At 42.8% G+C, this 24,227-nt stretch overlaps 3 protein-coding genes across 6 annotated transcripts; 2 read left to right on the plus strand and 1 right to left on the minus strand.

Moving 5' to 3' along the window:
* Nucleotides 1-154: 154 nt before the first annotated feature.
* Nucleotides 155-11,783, plus strand: hipk1b (homeodomain interacting protein kinase 1b). 4 transcript variants are annotated; one of them, XM_066670701.1, is made up of 18 exons: nt 155-288; nt 440-548; nt 2,162-2,826; nt 3,484-3,857; nt 4,014-4,137; nt 4,253-4,372; nt 4,958-5,044; nt 5,168-5,352; nt 5,562-5,712; nt 5,847-6,033; nt 6,156-6,274; nt 6,555-6,689; nt 7,834-7,991; nt 8,931-9,059; nt 9,209-9,349; nt 9,457-9,659; nt 9,809-9,927; nt 10,012-11,783. In XM_066670701.1, the coding sequence occupies exons 3-18, from the start codon at nt 2,164-2,166 to the stop codon at nt 10,426-10,428; spliced, it is 3,312 nt and encodes a 1,103-aa protein (XP_066526798.1). In that variant the 5' UTR covers nt 155-288; nt 440-548; nt 2,162-2,163; the 3' UTR covers nt 10,429-11,783. The 4 variants fall into 4 exon arrangements, with proteins under 4 accessions (XP_066526798.1, XP_066526797.1, XP_066526799.1 ...); XM_066670700.1 differs by having other exon boundaries at nt 233-548; XM_066670702.1 differs by lacking the exon at nt 6,555-6,689 and having other exon boundaries at nt 234-548; nt 7,831-7,991.
* A 596-nt stretch (nt 11,784-12,379) lies between these two features.
* b3galt6 (UDP-Gal:betaGal beta 1,3-galactosyltransferase polypeptide 6) lies at nt 12,380-15,863 on the plus strand. The gene is made up of 2 exons (XM_066672235.1): nt 12,380-12,838; nt 14,281-15,863. Exon 2 carries the CDS (start codon nt 14,291-14,293, stop codon nt 15,293-15,295), a length of 1,005 nt encoding a protein of 334 aa, XP_066528332.1. The 5' UTR covers nt 12,380-12,838; nt 14,281-14,290; the 3' UTR covers nt 15,296-15,863.
* A 125-nt stretch (nt 15,864-15,988) lies between these two features.
* si:ch211-160o17.6 (protein FAM107B) lies at nt 15,989-24,136 on the minus strand. Its single transcript, XM_066670806.1, has 5 exons — nt 24,089-24,136; nt 17,469-17,508; nt 17,215-17,350; nt 16,315-16,459; nt 15,989-16,129 (listed from the first exon to the last, which is right to left on the minus strand). Exons 2-5 carry the CDS (start codon nt 17,491-17,493, stop codon nt 16,028-16,030), a joined length of 408 nt encoding a protein of 135 aa, XP_066526903.1. The 5' UTR covers nt 17,494-17,508; nt 24,089-24,136; the 3' UTR covers nt 15,989-16,027.
* Nucleotides 24,137-24,227: the final 91 nt, after the last annotated feature.

Raw genomic sequence — 24,227 nt, forward strand, 5'->3', positions numbered from 1 at the left:
ATTTTCTTGTAGATATATAAAGCTGAGATTTATGATTATTATTATTATTATTATTAGTTGTAGTAGTAGTAGTAGTAGTAATAGTAGTGTTATTTTAATCTAGGACCCTAATTTAAATGCTGCGTAGCATCTCCAAAGAAGCCCCCGCCCCAATCCCATTCAAAGACACTTTGGTATCGGTTCGTGTGATTAGGCTGGATGGAGTCAACTCCGATTGACTCGATTCTCTGAAGAATCGGGACAGGAAGGCTGACTCGAGCAGCTGATAATCAGTCTCGGGATGTTCCGGTGAGAGGAGCTCAGCCGTTTTACGCGGAATTTTAAAGTTATTTCTTTCTATTTTAGAGATGAAAAGGCGAGGATTAAAATAAGAGACCATCTAGCTGCTGTTCAAGGCTGATGAGTGTGTATTTTAGCATTTATCCAGCTATGTTTTCAGGCTGTTGCTGCGGGCCAGCTAGCTGCTAACAATGAAGGCCTAATCCGAGAGAGCTGCGGGATTTAAATCTCTCCGAACTGGCTCACGAAACGAGGACTAACGGACTCAGGTATTGAGACAACACGGATAAACCTATTATTTATTGATCTGATTCGTCCTTTAATGTTTTATTAATGCATATGTTACCGTTTAAGGGTATTTAGACCCTGTTATTGGAGTTAGCCGTGGCGCTGCTCAGCCCTGTGTGGTGAATGTAAAAGCGAGACGGGCTAACGATCCATTACATATCGCTTTATCACATTAACTCAGTTTTTTTAAACTGCCCTTTGAAATATTGACGGATGTTGACGAAGAGAAAGGTAGATTATTGACTCTTTTAGAAATGGGTGGAGTAATTTGGTGTCTACTGTAAACACTTGAAGCTACGTGTAAAGTTATACGGAATGTCATGTACAAGAAATGTAGATAGTGAATGTTCTCTTCTAAGAAGTCACCTAAAGCTATTGAATTTTCTTCACTGTCGACGTTTTGCTAGGAATTGCTTTCCATATCTCACATGGCGTGAGAGAATTTGCAGAGTGTTGTTTTTATTGCTCAACAGCACAAACATGTAGTTTACGTATGACGTGAGGCAAACGTTTAGTCCAGTAGCTACATTTAATTCTTTCTCTCATACGTTTCACAGATTTTTGGTAAATTAAGTAAAACTATCATATATGAGACTATATTTTTCTACATATTTGGCACTAAACAAAGCTTAAAGGGCATTAAATCTACCTATAGATTTTCCTTCTAAGAGCTGACGCTGAAAACGCAAAGTATTTTTACTGAATATTAATGTAAAGATCAGATCTTCTCTTTGAGTCCAAGAACAGGAAACAGTTTGTACAGATCTTAACAAATATAAGAAGATAAAAGAAAATATAAGAAATTGATTTTGTGTTTTGAATTTAGAATATTGTGTTTAATATACTGAAAAGGAAACAGGTTTCAAACCAATGTCTAGATCATTTTTCACAATAGATGAAATTAATAGTAATTATGAATATTAAGTACAAAGTACAAAACCAGTGGGTCTCAAAGTTTCTGCAGTGCCCCCCCCTAGATGAAAATATGTTCGATCCCCACCCCCCACTCCAGCACACCCACCCGCATTTGCTTCCAGACTCCACTTCTAATTGAACAAAACAAAATCACAAATCTCGTTTACAGTAGAACTATTACAAGTCACATGCCGAAAGGATCTAATTTGCCTTGCTGCACCCCATGGCAATACTTTTTTTGTGCCTTCCACTTTGACAAATGGTCTAAAAGATCATTTTTAATTATAAAAACAGCTTGTTTAAATCCAGAAACTTGGCATTTTCTCAAGTGAAATTTCAGGAGAGTACATTTTATTCCTAGAAGCAAGAGGCAAAAAATAGTACTTTGTGCGTAGTATTTGTTGCTATATTGGGCTTTGGGTATTGGGTATTAATTTTAAATGTAAGAATTTTGTATTTCTCTTTAAGTGAGAAAATCACCAGCCAGCTACACACCACCTGATAAATACAATGCACAAATCCAATTAATGAGTTGTAGTATATAGTGTGCACATCTGCTGTTTAATGCTATGCGGAACTACTCAGCTTTTCTGTTAGCTTATTATTTTGTACACATTTCAGTGCTTCAACCAAATGGGATGCAGCTTCTGAAAACCTTTTTTGCCAATTTGATTCCCAGGCATGGCCTCCCAGCTGCAAGTCTTCTCTCCTCCCTCCGTGTCTTCCAGTGCCTTCTGCCGGGTAAAAAAGATGAAGGTGGAGAGTTGTGCGTGGGAAGCCTCCGGTGAGGCCTACGGATCTGTGGGCCAGGCCTATGGTTTCAACCCTCCTCCTACACTCCCATTTAGTGCATCTGGCTTGGTCTTCCCGCCCGCTTCACGCTGCCAGGTGGTGGTCAGAGCGGCCGACAGTACCGGGGGTGCTCCGCAGAGCTCTGCCCGCCGTGCCATTGAGTCTCATGCTTCCAGAGGCCAGAGGTATGGCGTGAAGAGAAAGAATGAGGACGTAGACCGGTCCGGAGGCAGTGGTAGCGGGAGTGTACAGATCTTAGAGGAGCTTTCAGCCCCCGCCTATTCAGCCAGAGCTGCCGGGGGCAACACGACCCAGTCCTTCCCCCACTCGGCACCCACCACCAAGAGCAGCAGCTCCAACTGTGAAGGGGACTATCAGCTGGTCCAGCATGAAATCCTCTGCTCTGTCTCCAGCAGCTATGAAGTGCTGGAGTTTCTTGGCCGTGGCACCTTCGGGCAAGTGGCCAAATGCTGGAAAAGGGGCACCAATGAAATAGTGGCCATCAAAATCTTGAAGAATCATCCTTCGTATGCACGTCAAGGCCAGATAGAGGTTAGTTGTTTTGAGATTGTTAAGTCTGTGCTTGTGCAGAAGCGTTTTCTTGTGCTGTTTCTGTGTTACTTATGCGCTGCGTGTTTTTGTGCTTTCCTTGCTCGTAGCTCAACTCATGACAGAAGCGCAGTACAATTTTACAATTACAGAAAAATGACTGAAAAGTCTAGTGGATAGTTCAGAGGATTGGGAAAAGTTATCATGGAGGAAACAGCTTTTGTTATATTTATGAATGCCTGATATTTACAGCTACAAAAATGGTTATTGGTTATTTCTACACTTTATTAATCTAAAGCTGTATTTAACTGTAAGTTTAATGAAGACCATGTATTTGGCTGCACTTCCTCTATTTAAAATACCATGTGTTCATGAAGCAATTTCTTCTTTTATGGTGCAGTGTAACAGTAGAAGCCAAATCTTCCCCTCAACTCTTTTTCAGTGTATTGCGATCTGTCAGAATGACCATAGAGTGGTTTGGCTTTCATTGTTCCATAATTAGCATTGTCTGCAAAAGAAAAAAAGTGTTTGTTTCAGCCCTACTTTCAATATCAAGTCATTACTGATTTCTAAATATGTTGCATGGATGACACTTGTGCTAAATCACTACCATTTCCTCTAGTATTATTAATTCAGTTTTATCAACCTTTACTCTTCCAGGTGAGCATATTGAACCGGCTCAGCGCAGAGAATGCAGATGAGTACAACTTTGTGCGGTCGTATGAGTGTTTTCAGCATAAGGGCCACACATGCTTGGTGTTCGAGATGCTGGAGCAGAACCTCTATGACTTCCTGAAGCACAGCAAATTTAGCCCTCTGCCACTGCGCCACATCCGCCCAATCCTGCAGCAGGTAGCCACAGCCCTGATGAAGCTCAAGAGCCTTGGCCTGATCCATGCAGACCTAAAGCCGGAAAATATCATGCTGGTAGACCCCACCAGACAGCCTTACCGCGTCAAAGTGATAGATTTTGGATCGGCCAGTCATGTCTCCAAAGCTGTGTGCTCCACCTACCTGCAGTCTCGCTACTACAGGTGAGGGGAAAATCAGTCTGCAAGGCTTGAATATGGGGTAAAAATGAGGATATTGGGACATTAGACTGTACTAATGTTGCTGTGTATTAAGACTATTATTATATAATTTATAATATTGTAGTTAATGTTCCTCCCTAATGGTTTTTCCAACTGTAGAGCTCCTGAGATCATTCTTGGCCTGCCATTTTGTGAAGCCATTGACATGTGGTCGCTGGGTTGTGTGATTGCGGAACTCTTCCTTGGATGGCCACTTTATCCTGGGGCATCTGAATATGATCAGGTCAGATCACCTATTCTTAACATTATTCTCGTGAAGTCAGGGATTTGTACAAATAATTAGCTTAAAGACCGTGTGCAGAAAATACTGAATTTTGCATTTATTTTTGTTTCTTCAGATCCGGTACATTTCTCAGACCCAGGGTTTGCCGGCTGAGTATTTGCTTAGTGCTGGTACAAAGACTTCCCGTTTCTTCCACAGAGGGCCTGACTCTAGTTATCCACTCTGGAGGTTGAAGGTAGGAAGTGTAGTAAAATTTAATTCTACATTTTAACTTTTAGGGCGGCACGGTGGCGCAGCAGGTAGTGTCGCAGTCACACAGCTCCAGGGACCTGGAGGTTGTGGGTTCGATTCCCGCTCCGGGTGACTGTCTGTGAGGAGTTAGTGTGTTCTCCCCGTGTCCCCGTGGGTTTCCTCCCACGGTCCAAAAACACGTTGGCAGGTGGATTGGTGACTCCAAAGTGTCTGTTGGTGTTTGTGTCTGTGTTGCCCTGTGAAGGACTGGCGCCCCCTCCAGGGTGTATTCCCACCTTGCGCCCAATGATTCCATGTAGGCTCTGGACCCACCACGACCCTGAACTGGATAAGCGGTTACAGATAATGGATGAATGAATGAATTTTAACTTTTAAGCTTCTCTTGAGGAATCGCATGCAATTTCTATGCATTCTCATGCAGTAGCTAGTTATTTGTAGCTGTGTAACATCAAAGTGCTTATTACCTCAAATCTTAAGACATTAGACATAGAATTTTAAGTGAAACTAATTTTCCTGCTGAGCGGTTTTTGAAATGTTCTTAACAATATGTAAAATACATTTTTAACAGACTCCAGCAGAGCATGAGGCTGAAATGGGCATCAAGTCCAAAGAAGCACGAAAGTACATATTTAACTGCCTGGATGACATGATGCAGGTATTTAAAGAAAACATCCCCCGCAAACGGCTTTATCTGTCTTTCCTGATCACGATTCGTGTGTATGTGCTGCAATCTAATCATCATTTCCTCTCAATGGCCTCTCGCTGAACCTTATTTCAGGTCAACTTATCCTCCCACTTGGAGGGAACTGACATGCTGGCAGAGAAGGCCGACCGGCGAGAGTTCATCGACCTGCTGAAGAGGATGCTCCGGCTGGACGCTGATAAGAGAATCACCCCCACCAAGACATTTGCCCACCCCTTCGTCACCATGGGCCATCTGCTGGACTTTCCTCACAGCTCACAGTAAGGACAAGGAGTGGCGTTTCTTTGGTTGCTGTAAGATGTTACCAGCTGGTTTCCATACAGCAAAATTGCAGTGCATACGGTTATTGATCAATGTTAGTATAGTGAAAGGCTAGGCTTAATGGTTTAAATCAGGATATATTAATAATATATTGGTAAAAGACAAAATGTTTGGACAGCCCTGGTCTGAATGTTCATCCTTGTTTCAGTGTGAAGTCGTGCTTCCAGAACATGGAGCTGTGTAAGCGGAGGGGCGGTAGCTATGACAATGGGAAGGCTCTTTTTGCTGCTAATACTGTTCCTGGCACTGCGGGCAACCTGACGGTCACCTTCAGCAGTCAGCTTAACCAGAACAACCAGGTGCAAATCACATGCTCATTTGGGATCTGATAGTTCCTTCTGTGTACGCTGGCTGAACACTGTAGGCTGCTAAAATCAGAGCTGACGCAGAGATGGTTGACTTAATCTGAGGATCTGTTGTCTATTTTTTTTAGGTTCCCTCTGGTGGAGGAGCAGTGCCTCTCATCAACTACCAACCAGCCCTTTATCAGCAGGCCACAATAAACATTCCTGGCCTGGCCCAGCCCAGCATCCCCCTGCAGAGCCGCCCCCCTCAGCTGTGTGCCCAAACCGAGCCCTTCCAGCAGACCCTCATCGTCTGCCCCCCCACCACTATACAAGGTAAGGAGACAATTAAACAATGTGTGTGTTTAATTTTAGAAGTTTAAGCATTGAGTTCAACTGAGTTCGCATTTTTTGTGTTGTATTTTGTTTTTATATTAATTGTATTTATTTTCCTAAAGGGCTTCCATCCTCCAGCAAGTCCTCCAGCTACCCGGTCCGAATGGAGAATGGTGTTCCTGTAGTCCAGCAGAACCAGAATACCCAGTCTCTCCAGATTCAACCAGGAATGCTGACACAGGTAAGACTGTCTGTGTCACCCTCTGTCAGCACAAATGCTGATCTGATATATGGAAGGGTCTGGAACGTGATGATTCGATGATAAATTGAGGTGGCAGGGAGGAAGGAGGAGACCCTGCATCTTTCCAAAACGTCCACAAGACCGTGCATGTCCCAACAGTGACGTGTGCTGCTCAATGGCACATGAAATCACAGCCTTGTACTCTTCATTCTGAAAGGGACCTTTCTCTAACATGGCCATGCCTTTTGCCCTCCCCTCTCCCATGACTAAACCTCCATAGGGCTCCTGTACGCCGCTGATGGTGGCCACATTGCATCCCCATGCACCGGGCGTGCCGTCTCAGTACTCTCTGCCCCTCGCACTGGGCTGCGGGGCAGGAAGGCCTTCCCTGCTGGAGCAGACAGCCACCGTGCTGGTAAAGAGCCACCCACCTGGAAGTCTACCACTAACACTAACTCATCTTTCATGCCTCCGCTTCTTTTTCTGTTCTTCCAATGTATTTTCCTTTATTTATTTATTTTTGTATGTTCTCATTGTTTTATTAATATTTTGTCTCTATTTTTCCTTTTTTTTCTTTTTCAGCACGTCTGTCATTTACTCTGATTTCTGTGTGTAATATTTTTTTCTCCATTTCTTTTTCTGTTCTGTGCTGTTACCTATTTTTTTCCAGATTTCCTGCCCCTTTCCTACATCTCTCTCTCTCTCGTTCTCTCTTCATGCAGGTCTGCTCCAGGCATGGAACGCATGTGCTGACTCGCCCGTTTGCCTGCTTGCAGCTTCTTGTTGTTTTGTGCCCCTTCCCCCATCCCCTGTTTTCCTTCTCTTCTAGTTCTTCTCTCAGGGGAGGAAGCTCACCTCGTCCACAGCTCAAGGACATTGCTCTGTCTGTCCACAGGTCGTCTGGCCATGTTTCTGCCCTGCCATTGTAACAATGGCTCTTCTTTTTCTTTTTTTTTTTTTCCTCGACTAGATTGCTTACTATGCGAAGTTGTCCTTTTTATTCCTTTTCTAAAGTGTTAACCGCTAATGCTCCTCTCAACAGGTTGCTGGACTTTGACCACCTGCTCCCCTCATCCCATCTCCTTTTGTTATTAAATGCTTGTGGAAGGTTTTTGCACGGCGTGTTGGTCTTGGCTTGAAAACTATCATAAACACGCGGATGCGCTTATGCAAAGCTTGGAACTGTTATTTATTTTTCAGAACTGAAAGGCTGGATTTTGTGCAGATGTGGATTGTTGACTTTGGGCTGTGCTTTTACTCTTAGTAGTCATGCTCAGGCTGTCTGTGTTCCGTCAGCATGCGGGTTAAGGGACTGTCAGTCATACTATGTGCTATGTCTTGTTCCATTGGTCATTAGTGTGTGATTGTACGGTAACTATTCTTTATGATTTGTTGTTCCCAACACATACAGTTTCTCTTGCAGAGATTTACAATCAGTAACACAATGACACCATGCACTGCTTATTTTGAGGCAGTGGAATAAGTAACATTGCCCATTTTAATTGCAAATTGTTAAATCTGTTAGCTTGAGCATGTTTTTCTTTGTGCCCTTTCAGCAGGCATGGCAGACGGGTGCTCAGCAGATCCTTCTCCCCCCTGCCTGGCAGCAGGTGCCAGGAATGACCCTTCATGGCACAGGCACAGCCCAGACTATCACAGAATCACCACTGGAGACCATCCTCTCAGACAGCTCAACACAGCAGACGCCCAACTGGAGGTAGGCGTAGCAGTAGGAGGTGGACAGACCTATGGAAAATGACCTTTAGTTTATAAATCACTTGTTTGGTACCACTTTAAAATGATACTACACTTATAAAGGTTACAAACACCTTATAGATCATTAAAAATTATTTCTAATACAGAGATAGAAAGAGCAACAGTGGCATGTTTTTGTCTAATACTGAGTCTCAGAGAACTTACTGCAAATGCCAAGATAAAGAATAAGACCAGAGAATAGTATCATAAACAAAGGTGTGCGCCACATTATCATCAGTGTCTACAAAGATGTTCTATCAGTGGTTGATTGATTCAATTTTCTGATTAAATTGTTAAACTTATTAACACGTGCTGAAGCAGACAGACTTAATATTTCTGATGGGGAAGAGATTTAACAGTGTAGATGGATGTGCATTACCTATTTGGGAAATAACAGGCCTCTATTCGATCTGTGTGTTATAAATAACTATTAATGTTTTTTGATGTATTCACAACCTAATTAATAACCATTAATATACAGATTGTAAACCTTTAAAAGCTAAGCACCACTTAATGGACCTCCATGAGTATTTCACATTATTTTAGTGACTGACATATATAAGTATGAATTAAAATGAAAATAGCAGCTTAATTTTGCTTTAAAATCAAAAGTCTTTTAAACCTTATTCCTTGAATTAGTAAATAACATGGTTTCTGACTATCAATAAACACAAGTTAGGAACTCAAATTCCACTGTATTTATTTGTTTGACACTTTCATAGAGTTGGTGCTTAGTCTTTAAATGTAGTCTTATTCTAAAGTGGTACCATTTTGTTTTGTGATGTAAATATGAAACCTGGAAAGTGTTTGTAGTCAGCTCAGGTCATTTCTATCACACATTTATGTCATAAGCCAAGTTGGAGTTATTTGATGATGTTATGTCATTTGATTGTCTCTCCAGGGCGTCTCACAGTACAGTTCTCCAGCAGAACCCTCACATTTTTGACTCCACTCAGTCCAAAGGAGCTTCTGGGGCAACCCGATCATCACAGAGCAAGAGAAACCGGGCTCGCTGCCTGGACAACAGCAGGTACTACTCTTCTCCCCCATTTTGTGGTTGTCGTAAAAGCTAAAAAAAGAAAAACAATCATTTATCAGTCGTAATGAATGCAAGGCTGGGTGTGTTGTTATTTTACAAATTCCTCAAGCTTGCATTTTTGTTTCTTTCTGTCCCTGCAGTGGATTGGTCGGCACATCTTACACCACTGCTGCCCTCTCTCAGCCAATCGTCATCTCAGACACACCCAGCCCTGCTGTTAGTGTCATCACCATCCACAGTGACTCTGATGATGAAGATGAGAGGAAGTTCCACCCTGCCAGGTGAGGTCACCTCCTAGACAATTCTAGGGAGAGTAGTGGATTAAGACTTTTGGACAGAGATAATGGAATCTCACTTTGCTTGTTGTATTACTGTTTGGTTTGGATAGCTCTGGACCCAGTCAGAGAGCCAATGTTATCAGCTGTGTGACAGTCCATGACTCGGACTCCTCCACTGCTAGTCCCCTGACCCCTCTGCCCAGGAACGGTGTGGCAGCTCATCCCTCACGCCTGGCAAAGTCCTTGGCGGTTGTTGCTCCCTCAGTGAAAACCCAGCCTGGGGAAAGCTCAGCACTGGCCAAAGTAGCAACAGGTGAGTGCCCTAGAGAACAAAGTTACAACTAGTTCCCCAGTCATCTTGCAGTAAAGGGAGCAAAGCTTACATCACTAAGATTGTGTTCGGGTGTCATAGCTTTTTGTTGTTGTGCACATTTCTTATTAAATCTGTTATAATGTATTTAGGAGTCCTGCAAAGTTCCTACATCAAACCTAAGAGGGCAGCCACGCGGCAGCCGTGCAGCTCAGGGGAGAGCTTCAGTCGCCAGGAGCCCAGCAGGTCCCAACCACTCAACCTCAGCCAGGTGAGTACACAAACTCCTTTAGTAGTGCCAATATCATAGTAGTAGTGAAATATTTACACTAATAATAATGGTATCTTTACACAGACCACGGTCTCTTCATCTCAAGACCACACTAGTGGCTCGACGCTGCGACGGCAGCAGACCTACCCGCCTTCCTCTTCGCAGTACCGCCTCCAGGAGGCCCTGCCCTTCACCAGCGCCTCGAGCCTGTACACGTACCCGGCCTCTGCAGCGCTCGCCTCTGCCTCCCACACCATGGAGCAGCTGCTCATCCAAGGCTCCTCCCCTTCCATCCACGTCCCGCCCACCAGTCACTATGCAGCCAGTCTTCTCCCTAAAGACTCGGTGGGTGGCGTGGTCCATGGATTGCCGGCCCACTACCAGCAGCATTTCCCCGCCCACCCTTACGTTGGCACAAACACCAGCAGCACTAGAGGAAGTGCAGCCTACGGTGGCTATCAGCTCAGTCCTAGGAGAGTTACTCAGTATCCGTACATTTGAGGCACATAGTAGAGAAGTGACGGAGGCGTAGTAACCCAGATAGGACCACACCCTCATAGACTTGCCATTGAAACTGCTGCAACATTAACTGCTATTACCTTATTTAATTGAACTATTTTAGAATTTTTTTTTTTTTTAAGGTTGATATTTAGAAATATTATATTTTACCGGTCTCAGTTTGTAACCTTCCTCTGGAAAAAAAAAAAAATAAGAGTCCTCTTATTTGTTAGGGTTAAGTTTATTTTCCTAGCACGAGAAATGTGGTGAAGTGTGGTGTTGAGAAAAAAAAGACGTACTTTAGCAATAGAAAAAACACTATTGAAAAGCTGACACAAAGGGACAGCTGGATCCTGGTACAGCACGACCCCCCTGTAGTTCTTTTAGTACTACTACAAGTTCCACACTAACCCTGTAATCCACTTTTGACCCCCTGTAGTCGTCGTTTGATTGTGTCTTTTATGTTTAGTACCCTTTTTTATCGTTTTTAAATTATGTTCCGTCGTGTCTGGTTTTACTTTACTGGAAGATGCGTATTGAAGTGACTGAAAAGGAAAACAACAAAAAAAAAAAAATCAAGAGTATGTACGGGGCCCTTGAGGCACCACTATTTAAGTCGAGACGTAAGTGTTAGTTAAATCAAAGGCAAGGTAGGATTGTAGGACGTATGTTGTGCTGAACGTGAAAATGATAGCTTTCAAATGATTTATTGTTTCTGTCTAGAGTTGTTTTAAATCTTGTTGAAGTCGATTAATTCCTCTGAAAAAAAAAAAGCTTACAAACTGTGATCATGTCAAAGCCAATGAATATGTACTGACTAGAGATTTCCCTTGCCTTTCGTCTTCTCACACATAAATCGCGTAAGGCGTCTGGATAACAACAACTCCATCTGTCGATCCCTTTGCTGAACTGATGTGATGAGGTTCTTTCGATGCTGTTAGGAGTAGAACGTGTTTTTGCAAAATGAACTAACACAAAAATAATGACCTGTCAGAATCCAGGGCTCTGTGTTGGTGCGCTTTTGAGCATTTCTTTTGTTTCGCTGATGTCATATGCTTGTATTCTCATGATTAAGTTAAGGAAAGCAGGTGGCGTTATGTGGTGAGATTGTGACCAAGCACTGGTTCGTTTTCATTGCAGATCGTTTGCTCAAAAGCACACTGGCCTAACTACATGGTCTTACTTGTTCTGCTCTCAATAAGATGATGTGCCTTGACCTTCTTTCACTCTTTCTCCATGTTTGGCAGGTTTTTGAAGTCAAGAGTACATTTTCTCATCGACCGCAAAAGTACTGTATGCGTTTTGTAAATTATGAGAAGTACATCAGAACACCTCTGTTGTAATACCATCCAATAAACAACACAATTACACTTTTTTTGTCTTCTTCTTTTATTTTTAAATGCTTATTTTTTAAGTGCTTAGGCCTAGTGCCAACTTTACATTTTCACTCCCTTATTGAATTCAGATTAATGTAAATAAATAAAAATTAAAAGCTTAAAAAGACAAAAGCAATTATATTATACATTTTAGATCTTTCCTGAAATCAGAGAGAAATAAAAAGCTTCAGTCAAATGGAATTCCTAACAGGTGCAAGGCGTGATGAAGCACTAGAGCTGGTGTTCAAGTGAATGCTAAATAAGTGAATTAGCCGCCTCTCTCCACTAGGAGGCGCTTTATTCGGCGCTATGCCAGCTCACTTGCCTGCGTCATCACAATCCTAGAGCTTCTGGCTCAGTATCAATTGTCTCGCTACACCCTCTGATTGTGCACTATGTAGGCAACGAAATAACGGTTTTTGTAACCAAGTGAATCTCGTGAATCTAATACGAAGCCGTTATTATTCAAATATTAAAATTCTGTTGGTTTCTTAAGTCATGAACCAGTAACGTCCTCTATCCAGCTCTGGGCGAATGACTGACTGGAATGACAGTCGTTTGTTTACAGTAACATCTAAATTGCTGTACTCAACATTTTGTTATTTTTAACTAAATTTTTAAGATGTTCTTTCCCTTCGTTATAACATCTGAAAAGTTCATATTTAGAAACTGGTTCATTATATTGATATATGCTGTTATTTTACGACCTTCCCTTAGTTCACTTCACAGAGGGAGTAGGGAATAGGGAACAGGACGCCATTTGAGACCGAGCCCTACTGTCAGAGTAGAGTCTTTTGGAAAAGGCAATGACGACGGGAAAAATCCTGCCGTTCTGTGTTAAAGTCAATTCCAGCGTTTTACTGTCTATTTAAAATAGCGGTTTGTTTTTTTCTAACGGTCATTCTTCCCATGCTGTTGTACTCGTCTAACGGTTTTATTTCCCTTTAGCTCCTCGGAGCTGAGTGTAGCCAGAAAAGCTAACAATGCAGCAAAGAAAATAACTGCCTTCATCAAGTACTGCAGCCACTGTCAGCAAGGTAAAATTACTATATCCTGCACTATACTCTATCTTTTACCCGTTAAAACTCGTTCCGGTAAACCTCGTGGGGCAGCTCATTGTACTTTACTGTTACAGAAGACCAATAGCAGAAGTAAGTTATAAAGGCAGCAGCTTTCTTTGTTTAGTGAGTACCTCATTAATGACACGGTTACATCTGATGTCAAACTTGTTTTCTTTTTAAATGTACTAGTACACAGCCTCAGAAAGGTTTCATTCCTGTCGCTACTGAAGGGTACTTTAGCCTGAAGGGTTTTGTTTAAAATCACTGCAGTGCACTTCATTCATTTCCAAAAGCACTTAATAATTTGTTTATCTGAGGTAAATAAAAAGACATACATTATCATACGATTATGTATACATAATCAAAACACATTATCATAAGTACATGTGTACGTAGTCAAAATGAGTCATACATAATTACAGTTGGGAGGATGCATCCAGAAATAATGACTCTACTAAAAGTGAGTTTGCTGAGACCTGCAAATGATGAATTTCTTGAACTCTAGATACTTGGCAAATAAAAAGATTTTAATTTGAATTCTGGGGCGGCACCGTGGTGTCGCTGTCACACAGCTCCAGGGACCTGGAGGGTGTGGGTTCGAGTCCCGCTCCAGGTGACTGTTTGTGAGGAGTGTGGTGTGTTCTCCCTGTGTCTGCGTGGGTTTCCTCTGGGTGACTGTCTGTGAGGAGTGTGGTGTGTTCTCTCTGTGTCTGCGTGGGTTTCCTCCAAGTGACTGTCTGTGAGGAGTGTGGTGTGTTCTCCCTGTGTCTGTGTGGGTTTCCTCCGGGTGACTGTCTGTGAGGAGTGTGGTGTGTTCTCCCTGTGTCCGCGTGGGTTTCCTCCAGGTAAGTGTCTGTGAGGAGTGTGGTGTGTTCTCCCTGTGTCTGTGTGGGTTTCCTCCAGGTGACTGTCTGTGAGGAGTGTGGTGTGTTCTCTCTGTGTCTGCGTGGGTTTCCTCCGGGTGACTGTCTGTGAGGAGTGTGGTGTGTTCTCCCTGTGTCTGCGTGGGTTTCCTCCGGGTGACTGTCTGTGAGGAGTGTGGTGTGTTCTCACTGTGTCTGCGTGGGTTTCCTCCGGGTGCTCCGGTTTCCTCCGGGTGCTCCGGTTTCCTCCCACACTCCAAAATTACACGTTGGAAGGTGGATTGGCGACTCAAATGTGTCCGTAGGTGTGAGTGTGTGTGTCTCCCTGTGAAGGACTGGTGCTTACACCCAGTGATTCCGGGTAGTCTCTGGACCCACCGCGACCCTGAACTAGATAAGTGCTTACAGACAATGAATGAATGAATAATTCTAATTCTGACATTGAATACCCCACCTACACTCAAAGTAATAGTACATTAATGTCTTAATTTTTGACAACAGACTTAGTGTGCCTTAACATTACTTACTTTCTTCCAACTATCTTCTTTTTTCCAGCTGTGTCATCATGAATATCATCCGCCTTGTGTGCCGCCACAAGACGGCCCTGGCTCTCGGCGTCCTCTGCTTCTTTGCCATGGTTCTCCTCTTCCTCGCCAAATGCACCTCAGAGACGCTGAAGCCTGCCGACTCTCCGGGCAGAGCACCACGGCCGGAAGAGCATCACAATCGTCCACTGGCTTCTTCACGTGCCAAGGAGCTTTCTGCTTTCCTGGTGATCCTCATCACCACAGGGCCCAAGTACACAGAGCGGCGCAGCATCATCCGCAGCACCTGGCTGGCTAAAATGGACACAGACGTCCTGCCGTTATTCGTAATTGGCACTGAGGGCCTTTCGGCTGAGGACATGCAGAACCTGAGCACGGAGCAGCTGCGGCACCACGATCTCCTCCTGCTCCCGGACCTCCGCGACTCCTATGAGAATCTGACCAGAAAGCTCATTCACATGTACTCCTGGCTGGACCAGAAGGTGGACTTCAAGTTCGTCCTGAAGGCGGACGATGACACGTTTGCCCGCGTGGACATTCTCAAGGAGGAACTGAAGGCCAAAGAGCCCAGTCGCCTCTACTGGGGCTTCTTCTCAGGACGGGGGCGTGTCAAAGCAGCCGGAAAATGGAAGGAGAGTGCGTGGGAGTTATGTGACTTTTACTTACCGTATGCCTTGGGCGGTGGCTATGTGCTTTCAGGAGACCTGGTTCACTACATACACTTAAATGCTGCTTTCCTGAAGATCTGGCAGAGCGAAGACGTTTCCCTGGGCGCGTGGCTGGCCCCCGTTGACGTGAAGCGCCTGCACGACCCACGGTTCGACACCGAATACAAGTCGAGGGGGTGCAGCAACAAATACCTGGTCACACACAAGCAGAGCTTGGAGGACATGCTAGAGAAGCACCAGACTCTGCAGAGGGACGGACACCTGTGCAAAGAGGAAGTGAAGCTCCGCCTGTCGTACATTTACGACTGGAGTGTGCCTCCCTCGCAGTGCTGCCAGCGCAAAGACGGCATCCCCTGACTCCCTGATGTTGTGTTGCTATTTATTTATTTATTTATTTATCAGCGTTGTCCGTGCTTGACCCACCAGCAGCTTGTGGACCCTTTTTTTGGGAGCGTTTTCTAAGTTAACATTCCGTGGAAGATTTATTTTTGGAATCCATTTTTATTGCGTAAGCTACTCAGAACGTGAACTTGTTGTTTGACTGATTGTACAATGCTGTGTTATCATAAAAGGCCTTGGAGAGAAGTCATTTGGCTGCTGTATGCCCTCTTCCCTCCACCTTGTTTCTCTCCTGAATGTCCTCCCAGATGCTGTCTGTTCTTCACACTGACGACAAATGCTTTTGGATTCCATTGGGTCCCCGTAGAGTTCTTCTAAATGTGAAAGCGCACTCCACAAAAATGAGCAGGCCATCTTGTATATTAATTGAATTCGGTCTAAGCCGCTTTGCCTGGCAAACGGAGACGCTCTGAAATAGCTGTTCAGTGTAAAAGCTTTATTCCAGTGTGCCCTGTTAACAGCACCTTCAAACGTCATTACCGAGCAGTGGATTATACCTCTGTCGATTTATTAAACGTTTTTGTTACATGATACAGCCTGTCAAGTCTTATTTATTATGACGTGTACTCAAGCCAGTGCTTTCATGTTTGCTCCTGACAAATGCACTCCAGAAGGAATCTCCAAATAAATCAACTTTATTAAAGTCCCAGATGATTGTAAGTAATGTACAAAAGCAATGGTAATGTGAGGTTAATTGCCCAATACTCGGACACGTCTTAGGTTGTCTTTCACACGCACAAATTCAGGAATGTTCCTCTGATCCTCTCTTCTCTTCTGCTCCTCCAGCTCATACTGAGGATAGAGCAAGATCTCATATGAGTCCACAACAGAAGGTTGCACAAGGTAAAGATACACAGCTCTTTGTTTTTCTTTTACTTTTATGGCATTATAATTATATTCCCATATTATAATTTCATAATTCTTGTGTTTGATCACTTCTCAAGTTTCTAAAAACTCCTTATAAATGGTTTACGTACGGCCAGCAGTCTTTGTCGCCTCTTGCGAAGTTCCAGCTCTAAGTCAGTCGCGGGTCTCAGGGCCAGCTCGCTCTCTCTGTGTTGCTCAATCCTCCTCTGCTCCATCACCTTCTGCAGCTCTGACTTCTCTCCGTGAAGCAAACCCCTTAAAGCAGCAAACCCCCCCTCTGTTTTTATTCATGAATGTTTCTCACACATCGTACCGTTTTATCAGAAACTGGTGACAGAGATGAGGATTTACGCTTCTGTATGGAACAGCAGCTTTTCATGATCTTATTATTTCTTTAATGGGAAATCTATTCATCTGGGTGACAACTGTCACTTAATTATCACCCCCTCTTCATCTGCAGGCCGTGACTTGGAAGGGGCGTGTTTTATATTTAAAGGTGTAAATGACACTGATACACTTCTATACAAATATTTGTTGCTGTAAGAAATATATGGGGGTTTTATTCTTAAATATTTTTTTCTCAAACAGCAATCTAAAATATTTTTAAAAAAATACTGAAGGAAGGAGCGCACAGAAGGTATTTAAACAGTTTTTTTTTTTTTTTACAGATTGGTTTTCATTGCCGTTTTTACCCAGTGAACTCAACAAACTCAGCTAGTGCTGCCTCACTGCCCCGTTTATCTACATCTAAAGCAGCTCAGAACAGCTATGGCTCACATTGGTGCAGTGCAAAGTTCATGCCCCGGGTAAGAAGCTCTCCCTTATCCCTGGGATTGACCCTTTGGACCCCAGGCTCAGACCAGGTTCTGAACTTCTCCAAAGGTAAACAGAACACTATCTTTTTCCCTACACCTTTTCCCTTGTGTTACTATGATCTTACACTATTACTCCATAATAACTCTTGTATGAGCCATGAATGCACAAGGTTTAATGGACTACTAATAACTCACCATCTGTGGCTGATGAGGAGCTCTCGATGCAGGCCTCTGTGGCTGGGGGATTCTAGCACAGGGTTGGATGGTTTCTGTGGCTGAATGAGATCATCCTGGTTGTCCATCATCTGTTGGTGCTCTGCGTCAGAGACTGCTTTTTTCCAACAAAATAAAACCTTTGCTTATTTATAGCGCTTTAGTTCTCCTACGTTTTCAACACCATTGGTGACAGACACTCGTTCATGAAACAATGAAAAATTAAAAAATGATACCTGTCATGGGATTCCTTTGTACCATGTTTGGTGAAATCACCTTCAAGAAGTGGAAATACAAAATTAATGTGATCAAATCTATGCATTGGCAGAATACTTGCATACACATGCTGTGTCTGATTATACTAGGGCAAGCCACACTAATATTCCATCAGTGTGTTGATCCACCACCTGCTCTGTGGTGATCCTCTGGGGGGTCCTGACCATTGAAAAACAGGGTGAAAAGGGGATGAACAAGGTACGCAGAGCAATAGCAGGGCTACAATCTGTAATTGTAAAACAGCAAAGAAGATTCATTCATTCATTCATTGTCTGTAACCCTTATTCAGTTCAGGGTCGCGGTGGGTCCAGAGCCTACCTGGAATCATTGAGCGCAAGGCGGGAATACACCCTGGAGGGGGCGCCAGTCCTTCACAGGGCAACACACACACACCTACGGACACATACCACCTACCAACGTGTGTTTTTGGACTGTGGGAGGAAACCCACGCAGACACAGGGAGAACACACCACACTCTTCACAGACAATCACCCGGAGGAAACCCACGCAGACACAGGGAGAACACACCACACTCCTCACAGACAGTCACTCGGAGGAAACCCATGCAGACACAGGGAGAACACACCACACTCCTCACAGATAGTCACCTGGAGCGGGACTAGAACCCACAACCTCCAGGTCCCTGGAGCTGTGTGACTGCGACACCTACCTGCTGCACCACGGTGCCGCCCCAGCAAAGAAGATCTATATGCTAATAAAACTTTAATGTTTTTTCTGATCAAGGTAAATTCATATCCATATATTGCCTATATATTGTATAATACACGTTTTTCACTGTGCCAAGAAAAATGTCAAAACTTGTGACCGTGTACACCAAAGAAAGTTCCAGACACAATCATGGACAGAGGTCCTGAAAACATGAGCTGTCCACAAAAAGACCGCAGAACTGAACACTGCTCTGACCCAATTTCAGCAAATGTGTAATCTCTCCCAAAGCACATATTTAAGCTGCAATTTGGAAATGACCTGTAAACAAAAAGACAAAATCTGCTTTAGTACACAACCTAGATCTAGAAAATGGCCAAATAAGGGCTTGTCCCAGTGTGTCCGCTCATATCTGTTCAACTTAGAAGATGTGATTCTCATTTTGGCCAAAATGTTTTAAGCCGTGATCAAGTAACGAGGTAAGTTTGTTTAATTTCACGTCAAAGCAGCTATTGCTATGTTACTCATTTTTCAGGGGGTATTTCTACAAGTAAATACACTTGCAAGAGAAAGGGGAAACCTAGAGTAAATAGGTCTCCTAACAATCATGATCTAATCACCTGACCAGCAAAAACAACCCCTCAGATAAAAGCAATCAAAAAACTTAAAAGCTATTGTCTTTCAGGGACCGGGGAAGTTAATCTCGACAGGGGTTTCTCTCCATCCATCCACTGTGAAAAGACAACTCAGTATGGGTCTGGAAAGATGTGTATCTGTTACTAAAGACATTTAGCACTCAATTCACTTCTTTGAATGTGTCTGAGAGACCTGGGAATGTGAGAATAGCATATGTTTAAAAATGTGAAAGTTAGCATCAGAACACTTTAGCTGTAGCAAAACGGCAGTGGACTACAAACCTTTAAAATAAGAAAACACACTCAGACAAAGACTGACATTAAAATATTGCTTCACATTTTTTTAAATACTGAGTAGTTATTGCACTTGTCTATATTACAACACACACATACACTCACACACACCACATCTCATTACATAACACAAGGCTTGGCTTGGCTTACCTGTGTTGTGTAGTATAACAGCATAGTGCAGTTTCAGCTGAAGTTCTCAGTGGTGTTTTTGCGCACATATAACCACCCACAGAGAGGGCAGATAAAGGAAATGCAGTGTTCGGAGTGGAGAGTTTGTGTAGACATAAATAGGAGTCACTCAGCAGATGCTTGTAATGACATTAGGCATGTAATCACACCTCTGGCAGGAGGAGAAACCAGGCTCCGTCATATTTAAGACCCAGCAGATGGAGGACTGCAGGTGGAAATCTGCTTTAAATCCAGCACACAGTCAGTACAGGCCTAATCTACAGTTTTGTTTTACCATTTATTATAAAACCATTATTTATCCTCTGCCTGTGGCTAACTGGGTGCAGTCCATTTCTTTATCAAACACAATATATTGTATTAATTGCTCCCAAGCAACTGATGCAAACTGGCACATTCATTCATTGTCTGTAAGCACTTATCCAGTTCAGGGTTGCGGTGGGTCCTGACCCTACCTGGAATCATTGGGCGCAAGGTTTGAATACACCCTGGAGGGGGCGTCAGTCCTTCACAGGGCAACACATTCACTCACACATTCACACCTACGAACACTTTGAGTCTCCAATCCACCTACCAATGTGTTTTTGGAGCGTGGGAGGAAACCGGAGCACCCAGAGGAAACCCACGCAGACACAGGGAGAACACACCACACTCCTCACAGACAGTCACCCGGAGGAAACCCACGCTGACACAGAGAGAGCACACCACACTGCTCACAGACAGTCACCCGGAGGAAACCCATGCAGACACAGGGAGAACACACCACACTCCTCACAGACAGTCACCCGGAGCGGGACTCGAACCCACACCCACCAGGTCCCTGGAGCTGTGTGAATGCGAATCTACCTGCTGCACCACCATGCTTCCCGTATATCAAGTTAAATCCAACAAAAAACATTCATCAAATTTCTGAAACCACTTCATGGAATCATTGGGTGCATGGCAGGAACACACCCTGGACGGGGCACTAGTCCATCACAGACAACCAGTCACTCACACACTCACACCTGGACAATTTCACACAGGCCTACCATGTGTTTTTGGACTGTGGGACGAAACCAATCCAGTCACAGGGACTGTTTTCCTGGAAGACAGCAAGTGACAGTGACTCTACTTTTAGCAGCAACATGCCACAATTAAAAAATAAATAAATAAAGCAGTAACTGGTTTTCAGAATGTGCATAAAATTAACAAAACATTTTATAAAGTTGTATAAATTATAACAGTGCTGAATCCAAACATAAATCGCTTGTGAACCTCTCTGCAACTCTTTCAAAACAATGACTCGTGCAGTGTAGTTCTGAGCAGTGCTTTTAATGACTCTGAAGGAGCTATTAGAGGCGTAAACATTTTGGACACATCCACAACCACCACTGAGAACAACTTAGTCTCTCTGCATGTCTTCTGAGCATTTCTTGTCAAACCTCTGAGAAAACATATTTGATTAAGCAGGAATATAAAACCATTGCTCTATAAATAACCTCTATGTGGTGTAAAAAAAAAAAAAAAAAAAACCAAAATATTTACATAGAACTATTCCAGGCCAAGAAATTTTTAAGATCTTGTTTTTTTTTTTTCTAAAATGTTCTACAGCAGAACACCTCCACAAACGTCCCCTAATGAAGGAACATTGGATTTGCTCTCATACACAGAAGCTGAGGATCCAGCAGGGGCTTAGATGCCAATAAGATGTTAAGATGTAGGCCTACACACTCAGGCACTCTGCCACACACACACACACACTGTAAGACCAACGTCCAAATAGACTCAGACGACAGCTGATTGAGCCGTATGTATCCAAACACGTGCCAAGAAAACCGTCTGTGGTCCTGCCAGGACCCTCAAAGCATGACTAAGCATGAAGGAGACACGAGCACTAGCCTCTGGGTTAATATATCTACATGCTGCAGTGGTTTTGATAGCAGCTAATGGTGTTATGTAATTATGCAACCCACTAGAGCATTCATTCAGACTTGGAGTGATACAGAAATATACAGAAGCTGTACTCCATGGTAATTCTGATAGAAACACAGTTATTAGGATTAATTGCTTGATTGTGTTGGCTGCTGATTGTCTGTGATAGTCATTATATCCCCAGATCATCCATGATGTGTACAGTTGTTATTTTCTTGTTCAAAAATGTGAACCAGTTTGCGCATACTTTAAGGGATTAAAATGTAAACAAAGTCTTTCTGAGTTGTCTGATGTGAAATACTCCAAAATATTTCACCACGGTGGTGATAGGAACCAGACGTCTGAAACACATGATGCCTTTAAAAACCTCAGATACGTCACTATATGACATGGGAACAAATAAGTATTAGCCGCATCTCTGAAGCATTTTTTACTAGTTAAGAGTGAGATCCTAGCTGAGTGAAATATGACCTAATTTGTGTTTATTGAAGTGCTTTCAAAATACTGCATTTAATACTTTATAGAATTACCGCTGTTTTAATATTAGCATACAACGTAAAAGTTCACTGGCAGTTTTGAAGGAGGGGGGGGGGGGGGCTTTCGTTTCGGCTGACTGACCAATTAAATGTTTACAGAGAAGGTTATCGACCAATAACAGTAGGTCTACAGTCAGACCGTCCAATCAGAAGATTTTAGGCTACACCACGCCCCCTTTCTCACTCAAGCGAACCAATCGGAGTAGGGGAGGGCGGGACTAGTTTGTGAATGAAACTTCTCGAAGTTCTATGTAAGCTCTAGAAAAACAAAATCCAGGACGTTTGTGAAATTCCGCCCGGACATTTTTTAAGTCTAAAAAAGAGGATGTCTGGTTACCCTACTAAAATGACTACAGTTTTGTTAAAGACATTGTAACCAAAGTTTCCCGTCACCAACACTGTATGTATGAAATGTAAATGAGTAATTTCCCTACAAAGATCCATTTCACATCAGAACAAACAGAAAGCCCTTGATTTAATAAACAAATTACCACTCAAACCTTTAAATAGTAATAAATATTTTTTCTTAAAAAACAGCTGAAACTTTAAGTCCAATGATTCCAGGTAGGCTCTGGACCCACCGCGACCCTGAATTGGATAAGCGGTTACAGATAATGAATGAATGAATGAAACTTTAAGTAATAAAAAAGTGAACAATAAAAACAGCTGCAACTTTAACATTTAAGCGTGTATTTGGTGGAAATGAGTGAGTGGTACAGTCTCTGTTTTCAGAGGAGGCCAACATCCCATTAGCCTCCCACTGGGAGGAGCGGTCAAGATAAACAGATTACAATTTTACTGTGGATAAGTAAAAGTGATCTGTAAGCTAACTCAGGGCATGCCATTGTGTTTGTATAGCGTTTGTTATCATACATTATTCATTTTGCCCTGTTAATCCATCCATCCATTATCTGTAACCGCTTATCCAATTTAGGGTCGCGGGGCTCCAGAGCCTACCTGGAATCATCGGGCGCAAGGCGGGAATACACCCTGGAGGGGACGCCAGTCCTTCACAGGGCAACACAGACACATACATTCACACCTACGGACACTTTCGAGTCGCCAATCCACTTGCAACGTGTGTTTTTGGACTGTGGGAGGAAACCGGAGCAGCCGGAGGAAACCCACGCGGACACGGGGAGAACACACCAACTCCTCACAGACAGTCACCCGGAGCTGGAATCAAACCCACAACCTCCAGGCCCCTGGAGCTGTGTGACTGCGACACTACCAGCTGCACCACCGTGCCGCCCCTGCCCTGTTAAATAAACAGTAAAATACATTGTTAATTTATGATATGGCCCCATTCACCAGCATTAAGATTTTTAAACTTGTACTTATTCTATAATGCTATTCTATATATATAATAATGCTTATTCTATTATATGTTTTTCCTGAATAATATTCCTCTGTTTATTCCTCTAATTATATTCCAGTTTATTCCTTTATTCCTTTCAAGAGGCTTTAAATGTTATTACATCTGATTTATGTAATTGCTCACAAATATTCTTTAACATGTACTTGCTCTGAAATTACTGTGGAAAATGCAAAGAAACTGTGAAATAAATCAATAACTTTTTCTGTGCTGTTGCATTCAGCATTTGATTCTCTCAGTATTTTTTTTTTTATATCTTCAGTTTATATTTTGATGTTAAAAAAACATGACCCTTCACTGGACTTAAATTAATAAGTAATTCACACAAAGTCTGTATCATATAAAAATAAAAGCTTGACCAAACCTTAAGATGGCATTATTGTCCTAAAATTATATATATATATATATATATGGATTATTGCAGTGAATAAATATGATTTATACTGTATTTTGTGTAAGTTAAAAATGTGTTGGAACATGGAGTAGATGCTGGGTGTGTTTATATCAGTGTAACAGTAATAATGACATCTAGTTTGGTACTTAATTGGCATGTGCACAGTCATTAATTAACGCCCAACATAATCTCTCTTCATCAGAATTATATATTTACTATTCATTTCCATGAATAATACCCTAATGCCTTTAAAATGGCTTATGTGTAGCTCTACGCCTTCTGCAATTCTACACCTTCGCTCGGTGCACAGTTCTAAGAATATACAATTAGTCCCTGTTTCTCTTTCCAATGCTGCAGTTTGAAAGCCACACCCATGAGTTGGTAGGATTGGTTCTTTGGGTTTATGATGCAAGAAAACCTGGCTGCCTGTATTGGCTTGTTTTACACTGCCTTTTACACAGCCATGGATCTGACTCCTTATTTCGCTGGTAATGCATCTTCAAACGTATAAGAAATACCACACGGGCGTGTAAAAAAAAACAGATTAACTGCCCAAATTTACACATACTTACATACTTACTGACAGATTTGAGTTGAGAAATACAACAAAGATGACACTGACGAATACCAAGAGGGTCAACGAAGATTTTAACGTAAAAAAACTTTATACATTTATTATTTTCTTTCCACATGAGGGTCTTTTATTTTGCAGTCTTTTA

The sequence above is a fragment of the Hoplias malabaricus genome, chromosome 5, assembly GCF_029633855.1.
Source record: "Hoplias malabaricus isolate fHopMal1 chromosome 5, fHopMal1.hap1, whole genome shotgun sequence".
In the NCBI taxonomy this organism is placed as follows: Eukaryota; Metazoa; Chordata; class Actinopteri; order Characiformes; family Erythrinidae; genus Hoplias; species Hoplias malabaricus.

Excerpts from the sequence above, each read along its gene's own strand:
- hipk1b (XM_066670701.1), top strand. The coding sequence starts at position 2,164 with ATGGCCTCCCAGCTGCAAGTCTTCTCTCCTCCCTCCGTGTCTTCCAGT. Across the intron at positions 2,827-3,483 it reads CACGTCAAGGCCAGATAGAG|GTGAGCATATTGAACCGGCT; the intron begins GTTAGTTGTTTT and ends TTACTCTTCCAG. Across the intron at positions 5,353-5,561 it reads GACTTTCCTCACAGCTCACA|TGTGAAGTCGTGCTTCCAGA; the intron begins GTAAGGACAAGG and ends TCCTTGTTTCAG.
- b3galt6 (XM_066672235.1), top strand. The coding sequence starts at position 14,291 with ATGAATATCATCCGCCTTGTGTGCCGCCACAAGACGGCCCTGGCTCTC.
- si:ch211-160o17.6 (XM_066670806.1), bottom strand. The coding sequence starts at position 17,493 with ATGGTACAAAGGAATCCCATGACAG. Across the intron at positions 17,351-17,468 it reads ACAAAGGAATCCCATGACAG|CAGTCTCTGACGCAGAGCAC; the intron begins GTATCATTTTTT and ends GTTGGAAAAAAG. Across the intron at positions 16,460-17,214 it reads CTCCTCATCAGCCACAGATG|GGGTTTGCTTCACGGAGAGA; the intron begins GTGAGTTATTAG and ends TGCTGCTTTAAG.